At 48.4% G+C, this 14,185-nt stretch overlaps 1 protein-coding gene across 7 annotated transcripts in view; it reads left to right on the top strand.

Annotated features, from left to right (window-relative positions):
• The window catches only part of CMKLR1 (chemerin chemokine-like receptor 1), a 51,542-nt gene extending 37,997 nt beyond the window's left edge, over positions 1-13,545 (top strand). For 3 of the 7 annotated variants that reach the window (XM_054444615.2, XM_054444614.2, XM_063646681.1), the window contains 2 exons: positions 7,922-7,997; positions 8,627-13,545. In XM_054444615.2, the coding sequence (XP_054300590.1) occupies positions 7,995-7,997; positions 8,627-9,745 (1,122 nt within the window). In that variant the 5' untranslated portion in view covers positions 7,922-7,994 and the 3' untranslated portion in view covers positions 9,746-13,545. Of the gene's footprint in view, positions 1-7,921; positions 7,998-8,213; positions 8,328-8,626 lie in introns of all 7 variants that reach the window. The other 4 variants (XM_063646683.1, XM_063646682.1, XM_054444616.2 and 1 more) reach the window with 2 other exon arrangements.
• Positions 13,546-14,185: the final 640 nt, after the last annotated feature.

The following is a 14,185-nucleotide window of genomic DNA, read 5'->3' as shown; positions in this document are numbered from 1 at the left end:
TTATGATGTCAGCAATAGTAAAGCATGTGCTTATTATGTGCCCACTATGTGCCAGGCACTGAGCTGGGGGCTGGTGGAGGATGAGCACATGATACATAGTAGGGCTTTTTTTGTGTGGGTGGCCTGGGTGGCGTTGTCAGGTAAGACATGGTCTGCAGTGGAGGGAGAGGCCTGGGGAACTGGACAGAGTGAGAGTCAGAACCAGGTACTGATAGAAAACTTGGGTGGACGCGGCCAAACATGGTGGCTTATGCCTGTTATCTCAGCACTTTGGGAGGCCAAAGTGGGCAGATCTATAAGGTCAGGAGATTGAGACCATCCTGGCTAACATGGTGAAACTCCATCTCTACAAAAAATACAAAAAGTTAGCTGGGCACGGTGGGATGTGCCTGTAGTCCCAGCTACTCGGGAGGCTGAGGCAGGAGAATCACTTGAACCCGAGAGGCAGAGGCTGCAGTAAGCCGAGATCGCACCACTGCACTCCAGCCTGGGCAACAGAGTGAGACTTTGTCTCAAAAAAAAAAGACTTGGGTGGATGCTGATTGTGGTCAGAGCCACCACTAACAACAATAACAACATTGGCTTTCTGCTGTACAGTGATGCAACGTGCTTCATAGGGCTTATTTCATCCCCCTGAGCCTCCGTGTCCCTCCCTGTCTGAAAATGCATATAATTGTGTCCCGACCCTGTAGGGTGATCATAAAGATTGGGTGAGATGGATATACTCCTTGGCTCATTGTCCAGCACAAAGGAAGTACTTTATTAATGATTAATGGTGAACTTTCTTATGCTAGGCAGTGCTGCAAATGCTTCACCAATGCCACTTATTCAATTCTCACAACAGCCCTAGGAGGTGGGTCCTTGGATTATCCCCATTGCACCAATATTGAAATGGAGGCTGTAGAGAGGGCTAAGTAATGTGCCCAGGGTCACACAGCTCACAGGTCATGGAGCAAGAGTCCGGCCCTGATGGATAGGAAGCAATATCCTGGGCCCTTAATCCCTTTGTTGTGTTGTTCTATGTTCTATGGCATCAACAACGTCACTACTACTATTTCTAATATCCAGACAGATCCAGTGAGATAGAAAAACAAGCATTCATTCATTCATTCATTCATTCATCAAACAATATTCTGGGTAATGCCCTGGAGTTACATAAGGTATTACTATTGGGGAAATTAGGTGATAGGTACATGGAACTTCTCTGTACTACTTTTGCAATTGCTTGTGAGTCTGTAATTGTTTCAAAATAGAGTTATAAAAGGAGTAAGGCAGAAGTGACCGCTATGTGATTTCTAAGCACTAACCCCCAAGGTTAGGTTGTAAAAGGCCGTGTTCCCTGGTGCACCTGCTCCTGGAGCCCAGGGCTGCCAGGCAACAAGCCCACTCCCCTGAAGCTGCCATGCTGTGAGTAAGCTCAAGCCACATGGTGCCCTGGTCTGTAGTGTCAGAGAAACAAAACAAAACCAAACAAAGCCCAATATCCAGAGGACCTGTCTGGTGCCTGGATTCTGCTCCAGTCTGAGGAAATGGAGCTGAATAACACCCAATTCTTGTCCTCGGATAACTTGTTATCTAATCAGATGCATAAGCCAGCAATAATCACATAAATGCCATGTGCCCCACAAGGGTGAGCAGGACCCTGTAGGAGCCAGAATGGGGCGTGTATTTGTTTTTCAGTGCTGCCATAACAAACTGTCACAAACTGAGTGGCTTAAAACAACAGGAATTTATTATCTCATGGTCCTAGAGGCCAGAACTCTGAAATCAAGGGCCGTGCTCCCTCTGAAGGCTCCAGGGGAGGATACTTCCTCGACTCTGCCAGCTTCTGGTGGCTTCAGATGTTCTTTGGCTTGGGGCAGCATCCCTCCCATCTCTGCCTGCATCCCCACATGGCCTTCTGCTCTGTGTCCATGTGAAATCTTCCCCCTGCTTTTCCTCTTATACGGTGACTATAATCTGGGGCCCACTCTAATCCAGGATGATCTCATCATGAGATCCTTACCTTAGTCTCAGCAGCAAAGACCCTTTTCCCAAACAAAGTCACACTGGCAGGTTCTAGTGGATGCACCATTTGGGGGCGGGGGGTGGAATGTAGAGGGCATCCTTCCACTTACTACAGGGAGGAGAGGGGATGCTTCCTAGAGAGGATGCCTGAACCTGGTTGCTAGGGATGAGGTTGAGCTTAGAGAAGGAATTTAAAAGGGAGTAGAAACTCCTACACTGAAAAAAAAAGTGATTTTGATTTTTAGAGACTGCCACCTAGCAAATGTGTTGGTCAAGAAAAGTTTCAGTTGTTCCAGTTCATGCCTCTCCCACAAAGCACAGCTCTCAGACCTCTGGGGCCTTGACCTTCTGGGTCTTTCTCTGACATTCTTGCCAAGACTGATGAGCTGGGAGGAGCACCTGGTGCAGGCATATGCAGGGCACCCCAGAGCCGAAAGTGTTCTCAAGACTGTCTGCTGCCCAGTCCTGACTCCAAAAACAAATTCCGGTCACTTTAGCTCATTCTAGTCCCGCACAGCATGTGGGGTGGGTATTGTTATCATCCCCATTTTGCAGATTGCACATCTGAGGCCCTGAGAGGAGAAGCAACTTGCTCAGGTGACACAGCAGGTCTGCCACCCACACATGGGCCTTGTGCTACCATCTCCTCCCTGGCATTCCCTTCTGGAGCCATTCTGGGACCGTCCCAGGGAATGGACCAGTATGACTGGCTTAGGGAGTTCTGACTCAGGGGGCGAAGGGTGGGGTGGCTTTTGCCCTGGGGCCAAATCCAGTGTGAGTTCAGGGTCTCAGGCAGAATCTTGGTGCTGGGCCTGGAGAATGGGCTCCCCCTGTGTTCCCTAGGCAGATGAGGGTGGAAAGGGAGGCAGACTGGTGTCAGGCTGGCCTGCCTCCCTGGGCTTTGATGAATGATGTGGTCTCTGGTGAGTAACTCCCGTGTGTGTGTCCCAGACCTCAGCTAGATTGTCCTGAAAACTGGGAGGGTAAATTCCCTGAGGGCTAGGAAAAGTGGAGCAACAAGGAGGGTGTCCCCTTAGGGTGGAGCTGGACGGCCTGGTGCATCAGGAAAGGTGTGAACAGACATCGGTAAATGTGTTCTCCTTTCCAGTAAGCAGTGTGGTGAAGAGCAAGACTCACAGTCTGAGTGAACCCAGATGTGGATCTGTCACTGGCTGAACTCTGTGACATTAGCATCACTTCCTCCCTTTACAATAGGAATGATAGCAGTACCACTCCTGGAGGTTGTTGGAGATGCATGAGCTGATGCAATGAAAGTGCTTGATACAGTGTTTGGACTCTTATGTGCACCCAATCAATTATTAGTTATTACAAGGAAGCAAAACCAATATAAAGTATAATTTGATGTAGACATAAGGACCAACCAAAACCAGTGCAGAAACCTGCAGACTAGAGGTTTTTGTGCCTTTGACCAACAAAAATGACTCTGAGCTTCCTTGTGGTCATATCAAAAAGGGAAATGTGATCAGTTGTAGAACATGGATGATCAAGAACGAGAAAGCAACCCAGTTCCTCAAGAGAAGCAACATTGTTCCTTACCCTGAATCCTCCAGAGTATTTCTCACTGGGCAGAGAGCTTTATAAAGGGTATCCCAAGGGAGTCAGGGAGCAACATCATTGACTAGGAATTACACAGCATTGCAGGTGTGATTTTCATGTCATAACTGACTGCAGAGGCCTTGAGGAGGAGATGAAGGGAAATCTATGAAGGTGGCTCAGAGAAGGCAGCTCTGCGGCAGGACCAGGAATGTGACAAAGGTTTGGGCTATCAGGATTGAAGGTTGAGGCTTAGAGAGGTCAGAGTGGTTGGGATGAGAGCTGATAATTCCTCAGGGAAACAGGAGGAACCTAAAAGCCTTTTCACTTGGGATCCTTGGAAGTCAGATTCTGGAGTCAGAGCTCCCTGCTGTGTGGCCTCAGGCAAGTGTATTCACCTCTCTGAACCTCAGTTTTCTCATCTGCAAATAGGAGTTATTTTTACAGGGCTATTATGGAGTCTTGCAAAGCACATACAGTGAGAGATCAAGCAAACGTTAACTATATGTATGTACATATTATGTACACTGGACCCTTGAACAAGTCAGGGGTTAGGGGAGCCAACTCACTGTACAGTCAAAAATCCACATATAACTTTTGACTCCCCCAAAACTTAACTACTGACAGCCTCCTGTTGACCAGAAGTCTTGTTAATAACATATGCAGCCAATTGACATGTATTTTTATGTTATATGTATTATATACTGTACTCATACAATCAAGTAAGCTAGAGAAAAAGAAAATGTTATTAAGAAAATCATAAGGAAGAGAGAATATATTTACTATTTATTAAGTGGAAGTGGGTCACCACAAAGGTCTTCATCCTCATTGTTTTCACGTTGAGTAGGCTGAGGAACAGGAAGAGGAGCGGTTGCTTTTGCTGTCTCAGGGGTGGCTGAGGCAGAAGAAAATTCACAAATAAGTGGACCCACACAGTTAAAACCTGTATTGTTCAAGGGTCAGTGGTATATGTAGTGACACATATTTTTTTCATAAGCTTCCTGGTTGTGGAGGATTTAAGGAATTTGGGTAACTAGAATTTTACAGCTCTTTACAATTCACAATTGGCAAAGGCTTCATTGTCATTTCACATGATTCTCCCAACAACACGAGGGAGGTGTTCTTACTCACACTTGAGAGGTGAGGACATTGGAGCTTAGAGAAGCAAAATCCTTACCTGTGTCCCTCTTTTTTTTTTTTTTTTTGAGATAGTCTCACTCTGTGGCCTAGGCTGGAGTGCAGTGGCGTGATCTCGGCTCACTGCAACCTCCGCTCCTGGGTTCAAGCAATTCCCCTGCCTCAGCCTCCTGAGTAGCTGGGATTACAGGCACGTGTCACCATGCCTGGCTAATTTTTGTATTTTTAGTAGAGACGGGGTTTCACCATGTTGCCCAGGCTGGTCTCAAACTCCTGGCCTCAAGTGATCCTCCCACCTCAGCCACCTGAAGTGCTGGGATTACAGGCATGAGCCACCGTGCCTGGCCTCTGTGTCCCTTTCTGACCTGCCCTTCATCCCACAGCTGGAGAGACAAGTGGGCAGGAACTCACTGGTCCTCTGGCTTCCTAGCCTCATCCCACCTTCCCAGGCAAAGACCATTTTAGAAGGGAGTTAAGAGTGGAAGCCTGAGAAATAATAACAACGACAATAACAACAATATAGTGCTTACCCCATAAGGGGACCTGTTCCAAGTGCTTAATCCTCACAACCGTCTTCTTATGAGGCAGGAGCTATTATTATCAAGCCCATTTTATAGATAAGACAACTGAGTTGCCAAGAAGGTAACTGACTTGCCCAAGGTCACAGAAGAGTTCCTGCAGATCCAGGATGTGGATGCAGGCAGTCTGGCTGGGCCCCAGAGTCTGCTCTTCCACTTGGTTTGGTAGCAGAAATGTGCTCAGGATAGGAGGGATGTGTGTTAGGACAGAGCAGAGGCTCAAAGCAAACCTGTGACTTGTGCCTCCCTTACGCTTCCAGAGAGAGAGGAGTCTTGGGGTGGGGGGGATGCACCAACAGGGAACACGAATCCACTCAATTCCTGGAAGGATGAGGAGTTAGGGGTGGAAGGAGAGACATGCCCGGAGGATGTCAGCGCCATTCTGTGCCAGCCCAGCCTGGCCCCAGCTCTAAGATGAAAAAACATGGCCTCTGACCCCAAGCTGCTCCCAGCCCAGCCAGAGAGCCCAACATGATGTCATCTGCTTCAGGCTGCATCTCTGCAGATGCTGTGCAAAGCACTCAGTCCTGAGACCCAGATCCTCCTCGACCTCCTCTCAGGACTTACACACCCAGCCCACTGTCAATGAGGGAGGGGAAGGTCAGAGATGGGGAGATGCCCGGCATGCCCTTCCTCCTTTCTCTGCCTTCCCCCTTCTTAACTCATACTTGTCCTTAAAACTCAACTCAGATGCCATTGGCCCCAGGAAGCTTCAGACTCCCAGGCTGGGTAACAGCCCCTCCTCTGGGCTTCCTGGGGCATTCTAGTCTTGCCCCAGCCTCAACATTGTCTCTTTGTCTTGTACCTGTGAGCTCCTTTTGGGAAGGGACCCTAGTAAGGCCATGTCCTCATCCCTGGTGCCTGCACAGTCTGGCACAGGGAATGTCAACTTGGTAATTTCTTCCAAAAGGAAGGTTGGTGATGGTCATCAATCTGAGCAGATCATGGTCTCAGGGGCAGTGTGGAGTGACGGTTAAGATCCCACGCTTTGCAGATGTGGTTCAAATCCCAGCTCTTCCAGCCCCTGCCTGCATGCTTGGGCATTGGTCGTGATCTCTCTGAGCCCTGCTGTAGCCCCTCATGGGTTTAAAGTGAGAACATCTGGACTGAGGGCTCAGCATGGTCCCTGGCATACAGAAGAGCTTAATGTGCATTCCCCACTACCGTCATGCACACCTGTCAGGTTTCCTCCAGTCATGGGAGGCCAGCTCCAGTGTCCCCATCTTCTCTCTGCATTCCAGTGCCATAGGAAACCCTTGGGGACCCCTTGGTGGGCACTTCTGAAATATTGTCTCAGCATAGAGTGGGATGACACCGAAGCTTTGATTGTGAGCCCTTAGAGTATAAAGCCCTCAATGGAATTTTCCAAGTGGCTTTTATTTAATAAAAGCAAAAGATGACTTTTATGTAATAAAATATAACCTTAAGCCTATAAGGATCAGTAATGAATTTATGTGCAGGAAGGTTGGAGTTATTTATAATAAAGCATTGATTAGCAGTCTCGCCAAGCTGAAATATCTGGTTTGGAGACCATTTGACAAGATGGGGAGATCTTGAGCAGCAGAAAAAAGTGCATGGGCTCTGGGGTATCAGAGCCCTGGTTTTAAATCCTGCTCATCAGCTGTGCACCTCTAGGCAATAACGCAATCACTAGTATTTATTGAGGGCTTACTATGTGCCAATACCAAGCTAAATGCTCCACATTCCTGATGCCTCTAGTTCTTATATCCACTCTGCGAAGTGAGAATTCCCATTTATTGATAAGAAAACTGAGATTCAGGGAAGAGAAATCACTTGCCCAAAGCCACACAGCTCGTAAGTGTCCGGGGTTAGGTATGAATCCTGCGTGTGTTCACTGCCTCCAAGATCTTGCAAACTTGTAAACTCCTCAGAATATGTTTGTTCTTCCATAGATTGGAAAAATGCTCAGCAAGCTTGTTATGGGGCTTGTTTAAAGTGCCACTTAAGTTGTCTGCACAACGGAGGCTCAGTGGATATATTTGTGTCTGTCTTCACACCAGACTGCTGTGGCCTCAGAGCCTGCATCTCATTCATGGTTCCCATAGGGCCCAGAGAATATCCAGCAAGAATGATGCTTCTTTCTCTGAGCGTCAGTCTCCCTATTTCTTAACACAAAAGGAATAACACCTGCCTGGAAAAGTCCCAAGGAAGACTAAATAACAAGAAAGAATAAAAGTTCTTGGCACATAGCAGGTATTCTGTGTGGGTCTTCTTCTGTTTTCTCTGTGCTCACACTGCCTAAAACAGTATTTTCTGGGTCCTGCCCTGGAAATGGAGTTGGGTCCCGATCTGGTAGTGGATTGAGCCATCCTTGTGCCTCCTCTGTGTCTTCCTTTACTCATGCCCGACTCCAGCTGTCAGCTAGGGATGTGCTGGGGGAGGGGAGTGGTTAGAATGAAGGGTCCAGCTCTTGACCTGGGTAGAGTCAGTTGACCTAGGTTCAAGGGGCTCCATCCCTTCCTGGCTGCATAACCTTGGCTGAGTAACAGCCTTTCTGAACTTCTGCTTCCTTCTCTGTAAAATGGGAATAAGAACAACAGATCTTATTTCTGGCTGGGTCCACTCAACCCTCTGGTTCTTAGACCTGGATCCAATTGCTGCTTTTTTTTTTTTCTTCCCTACAGGTGTTTCTAGCTGTGTACAGGGACTGATTGTCTGAGGACTCACATTGGAGAGCTGCAGATAACATAACGGTGAATGGTGAGGAAGTCTTGTGGTCTGAACTCCAAAGGGGACCAGTGACCACTGACAGATTGGGTGCACAGGGGGATTACAACAAGGCTGTCCATTTGGTTTTAGAAGCATGTTGGAATCAAGTTCACAGCATCATGTACCTCTTCTTCATTGCACTTAGCATTATTGCAATGTTCCCATTATTTGAGGGACTTTTTGATGAACAATTGTCTCCCCCACTAGGCTCTACAGGAAGAGAGGGCCCCAAGCAGACAGAAAATGTGGTTGTCAAAAGGATAGACTCTGAAGCTTGGATTCGAATCACAGGTCTGCCTTTTCCTAGCTGTAGGACTTCAGGCAAGTGACATAAGCTCTCTGTGACTCGGTTTCCTCATTTGTAAGATGAGGCTCATAACCTACCGACCTCATTGGGTTGTTGTGAAGATTAAGAAAGTGTAGAATGCAATAGTGCCTGGCATGTAGAAGGTACTGGAGAGGCATTTGTTCAATAAATAAAATAGCAAAGAAGGAAATGGTTAAATCACAAAACTGGACTTGCTCAGAGTCAGGGAGAACATTGTTGGTCTTGCTGGTATTGGTCAACCTCTTAAAGCCAACTCTAGGGTTCCTCTAATGGTCCCTGTCTTCTCTTGCAGAGAATGGAGGATGAAGATTACAACACTTCCATCAGTTACGGTGATGAATACCCTGATTATTTAGACTCCATTGTGGTTTTGGAGGAGTTATCCCCCTTGGAAGCCAGGGTGACCAGGATCTTCCTGGTGGTGATCTACAGCATCGTCTGCTTCCTCGGGATTCTGGGCAATGGTCTGGTGATCATCATTGCCACCTTCAAGATGAAGAAGACAGTGAACACGGTCTGGTTCCTCAACCTGGCAGTGGCAGATTTCCTGTTCAATGTCTTCCTCCCGATCCATATCACCTATGCCGCCATGGACTACCACTGGGTTTTTGGGACAGCCATGTGCAAGATCAGCAACTTCCTTCTCATCCACAACATGTTCACCAGCGTTTTCCTGCTGACCATCATCAGCTTTGACCGCTGCATCTCTGTGCTCCTCCCTGTCTGGTCCCAGAACCACCGCAGCATTCGCCTGGCTTACATGGCCTGCATGGTCATCTGGGTCCTGGCTTTCTTCTTGAGTTCCCCATCTCTCGTCTTCCGGGACACAGCCAACCTGCATGGGAAAATATCCTGCTTCAACAACTTCAGCCTGTCCACACTTGGGTCTTCCTCGTGGCCCGCTCACTCCCAAATGGACCCTGTGGGGTATAGCCGGCACATGGTGGTGACTGTCACCCGCTTCCTCTGTGGCTTCCTGGTCCCAGTCCTCATCATCACAGCTTGCTACCTCACCATCGTCTGCAAACTGCAGCGCAACCACCTGGCCAAGACCAAGAAGCCCTTCAAGATTATTGTGACCATCATCATTACCTTCTTCCTCTGCTGGTGCCCCTACCACACACTCAACCTCCTAGAGCTCCACCACACTGCCATGCCTGGCTCTGTCTTCAGCCTGGGTTTGCCCCTGGCCACTGCCCTCGCCATTGCCAACAGCTGCATGAACCCCATTCTGTACGTTTTCATGGGTCAGGACTTCAAGAAGTTCAAGGTGGCCCTCTTCTCCCGCCTGGTCAATGCTCTAAGTGAAGACACAGGCCACTCTTCCTACGCCAGCCATAGAAGCTTTACCAAGATGTCATCAATGAATGAGAGGATTTCGGTGAATGAGAGGGAGACCAGCATGCTTTGAGCCTCACTGTGGAACCCGTCAATGGACTCTCTCAACCCAGGGACACCCAAGGATATGTCTTCTGAAGATCAAGGCAAGAACCTCTTTAGCATCCACCAATTTCCACTGCATTTTGCATGGGATGAACAGTGTTTTATGCTGGAATCTAGGGCCTGGAAACCCTTTCTCCTAGTGGACAGAACATGCTGTGTTCCACACAGCCTTGGACTAGCAATTTATGCTTCTTGGGAGGCCAGCCTTGACTGACTCAAAGCAAAAAAGGAAGAATTCTCAAAAGCATTGCCATGAACTGGGATTGGCATAGGGCGGTGGGATTAAGCTGCCTATTGTGTGTGCCCCAGAAATGACACTCTTCAAGGTCCATTCCTGGTGTAAGCAGTGAGGGGGTCAGAGCAAACCCAGTGTGATGCAGATCACACTTGCCCTTGTATATCTATTATCAGTAGCTGGCCAGAAAACCCTACCTTAAAGTCACTGCTCTGTGTTAAAGTATGTGGAAATGCATAGGTGATCTGGGAGAGGAAGGTGACATATCAGCCCATGAACTCCATAGGCCATGAATTTGGCTTTCGGATCAGCTAGGAAGACAGAGAACTGGTCCTGAGAGGTCCTGTGGGCTCTTTGCAAGAGCAAGACAAGTGAGGGATGCAACAAGGACTTGAGATTTGGCAAAGGAATGAGAAAGGAGAAAAGAATCTTCAAAGGATGCAGGCATGGAGCAGCTCACCCTAGAACATCGCAGGCTGATGGTGCTTTAGGCTGGAGCTATTTGGGGGGTCAGGGTGGTGCCAGCCCCTGATCTTACCTTGCCCCTCTTACCTGGGGGTGGGGTCGTGGCAGGCATCTTCACCAGCAGCCCTCACCCCATCACAGGGATTTTTTTCTGCCTTTCCTAATCCACTCAGCTCTGGCTGGAGGTGCTTAGAATAAAACACTGGTGGTGGGGCTTCTCATTCTGGTTAATTTCCTCAACGCCTTTGGAGACGGGTCCAAAATGCAGCTTTGGGAAGCAACTCCAGAGGGTCCCCTGGGAAGAAGAGTATGTCTGAGGACTCAGTCACTTGAGACAGAATCTGGAGCTGGACTCCTTGAACTGTGTTTCTGAGCTGCAGACACCAAATACCTCTTGGATACAGGTGCCTGGCATGGCTTTTCTCATCTAATACTGACACGTCCCTGTGGCCACAGAGTGTCATAGCCCCATTTACAAATGACATAGCTGAGGCCCAGAGGGGGAAAGTAACTTGCCCAACATCACACAGCTAATCAGTGGCAGAGTTAAGATCTGATCCTGGCTCTGTCTGGCTCCAGAAACTCTGTTCTTCTATTTGGAATTTATCTGTGGAGATTATTCTAGTATATTGATAGCCTACATTTATTTAGCACTTTTTATATTATGCACTTTACATATGTTTTCTCATTTAATCATTACAGCAACCCTGAGTTAGGTATGATTATAACTTCCCTTTTACATAGGAGGAATCTGAGGCTTAGAGAGGTTAAGTAACTTGCCCAAAGGTACCCAGCTAGTCTCTGCCAGAGCTTGGATTTGAACTTCAGTTTGCCTGGCTCAAATGAGGCTGCAGAGTCGGGAAGGACCTAAAAAGTTTGGAGATTTTTGCCGTAAATATTGATTCTTCTGCAAATGAATATGAACATCTTAATGGCCTTTAAGAAACTTTGCAAATAGTTTTCAAAAATGATGCAACATGGCAGAGAAAATGCACTTGGCTTCCAGCTCCCTTAACAGCCATTAACAGCCTCCTACCACGGCTCCCACCTCCTGTGTCTCCAGAGATCAAGGCAATGGGGAGCGAAGGCTGGCAGGAGGCAGTCCCTTGTGGACCTGAGGCCCTTTGGCTCCTAAGAGTCCACATTCTGTTCTCTTCCAAGTCCCTTCATTGTTAAGCTGATTCTCCAACAAGATGCAACGAACAGATGCAATGTCTACCCTGCGCTGGGCGAGTTCCCGAGGCCACGGGCTGTTTGGAATCACACTTCATTAAGAGACAAACTGTTCCTTCCCTTATTGTGCCTTAATGCTTATGACAAGGCAGCTCTGAATTGACCGCAAGCTGGAGCCTCTGAATGCTTTAAAGAGTTTGAATATAGACGGTTTGAGAGCAAAAAGGGAGCTTTAAATATTGCTCAGTGGCCCCCATCTCCCCTCTTCCCACATTTACTGAGGCACAAGATGGGATGGGACCTGTCCCAGGTCACAGCAGCAGTCATCAGCGACTTGGCCTTCCTGGCTTGTAGGATGCTGTTTTTCCTGGGCTTCTGGCAGTCCAGGCCAGGATGGGGGAGCCAGGAATTCATGTTGTCATTGGAAAAGCTGATAAACAGGAGCACAATTCAAACCGGCTGTTTTCCTCCTTAGAATCTGGCCTCCCTCTTTCTGGCTACTCTGTGGGTCTTCCTGTTCTGACTTAGGTTCCTGTGAAGTATTTAAATGCAGCCTTAACATCCCATACAGTCTTGTCCCCACAGCTTCATGTGAGCATCTCCATGGGTCCTGCATATATCATCCCTGCAGTGTGCAAAGTGTGCTCACCTACATTGCTGCACAGGCAACCAACACACTTAGTGCCCGAGCCTTCTCTCTGGGCCCAGGACTCAGTGATGGGGCCTTACTTAGCCCTGCCTCCTGGGTGGGGTGGGGGAGCTGAGGGATTGTGAGGACAAGAGGTAGAGGGAAAAGAAAAGAAGATGGTGTTTGAGGTTAGGGGAGGGACAGGAGAGGGGACAGAAAGGTCCCAGAGCATGATGATGAAGGAAAGGGATCTGGCATTCATGAAGCACCTATGATGGTTCAGGTACAAACACTGAAACCTCAAATTGGCCCTGGCAGAAGGGGACCATCATAGCAAGGTGGGGGAGGGGGATGCAGAAAGTGAGTTTCTGTTTCAAGAACAGACTTCACTAGTTCAGAGTTGCACAGCTAGTGAGTATGGAGCTGGGCTTTCAATCAGGTCAGCTGCCTGAATGCCCAACTTCTTCAGTCCTTGGAAGGAGAGGGTGGGGAGAAGAAGAAGGAAAAGGAGGACGAGGAAGAAAGAAAGAAGAGAGAAGGGGAGAGGAATGGAAGTCCAAAGAGCAGGAGGAATTGGATTTCAGAACCATCTCCAGCTGACCCTTGAGCCAGCAAGGACAGGGAGCAGGGAAGAGCAAGAACAAGAAGGGCCTCAGGCACCGGGATGCCTTTGCCAGCCTTAGATAATTCCCAGAGCACACAGAGCCCTGCAGGTTCTCGGGGTCCTTCTCCAGAGAAGAGGCACAGAGATTCTGGCAGCAAGGTTCAGAAGGGGTGAGGAAACTGGGCACTGACAAAGGGAGGGGATTGGCTCAAATTTGACCCCAGAGTCAGCTCTGGTGGGATAGGGAGCCTGGATGGGTGGGAGAAGATAGAATCCAATCATGAAAACCATAAGGGACCTTCAAACTCATCTTGCCCAGATGTCTCCCATTTCACAGATGAGGGAACTGAGGTTTTGAGAGCTTCCCCTGAGGACTCTGCAAAACGAGGTGGTATTTGGTTTGGATGGAAGTGGTCGGTGATTCCTCAACTCTTGCCCTGCCTCCCTCTCTCGTTCCTCCCTAACATGTTATGCTCTTGCTGGGGCTGGGATGCCCTAGGCCCATGGTTACCAAATCCTGGGTTTGGAAAATTGCTGCTGGGGGTGGTATTTAGGACCAGAGAGGAATCTACTATTTCTACTGTGAAATATTTCAGCAGGGGGTCTGCTTACTTCCTCCCTTTGAGGACAAAGTTTCTCTTGAATAAAGAGACTGAAGCAAGAGTGTGTGGCTCAGTTCTGGAGGTTCCTGCCATCACCTCCCTTTTGCCTTCCCCACTTACTTCACAGAACAGCAGCTGAGGCTCAGAGAGTTGAGGCGGCCAGTGCAAAGTCACAGAGCTATGTTGTGGGCAGCAGGAGAAGCCCTGAAGTCCCCAACCTGCCATTCCCAAACCTTTGAGCTCCAAGAAATTTGCGTTTTGAAAAAAATTATTTTCACTTATTTTACTTTTCTAGCAACTGAGGATGTGAAAGAGGTAGTTACTCACCCAAGATAATATAGTAACCCCTAGCAGACAAGGGACACAAAGCCAGGCCTCCTCATGGCCAGGTCTATACTCTTTGGCACTGCATCAGGTGGCCCAAGGACAGATGCTCCTGTGACACATTCATCCATTCGCCTTTTCACCAACCCATTCACCCTAACATCCACTCACCTATCCACCCACCCATTCACTCCAAGATCTACCCATCCTCCCATTCACCCCAAGATTCACCTACGCATCCACCCACCCATTCACCCACTCATTCACCCCAAGATCCACCCACCTATCCACCCATCTATTCACCCCAATATCCACTCACACATCCACCATCCATTCACTTTAATATCCACCCACACATCCACCCACCCATTCACCCA

This window comes from Pongo pygmaeus, chromosome 10 (genome assembly GCF_028885625.2).
Source record: "Pongo pygmaeus isolate AG05252 chromosome 10, NHGRI_mPonPyg2-v2.0_pri, whole genome shotgun sequence".
NCBI classification, from domain to species: domain Eukaryota; kingdom Metazoa; phylum Chordata; class Mammalia; order Primates; family Hominidae; genus Pongo; species Pongo pygmaeus.
Note: the sequence above shows the minus strand (reverse complement) of the source record. Positions and strands in the feature narration are given on the sequence as shown.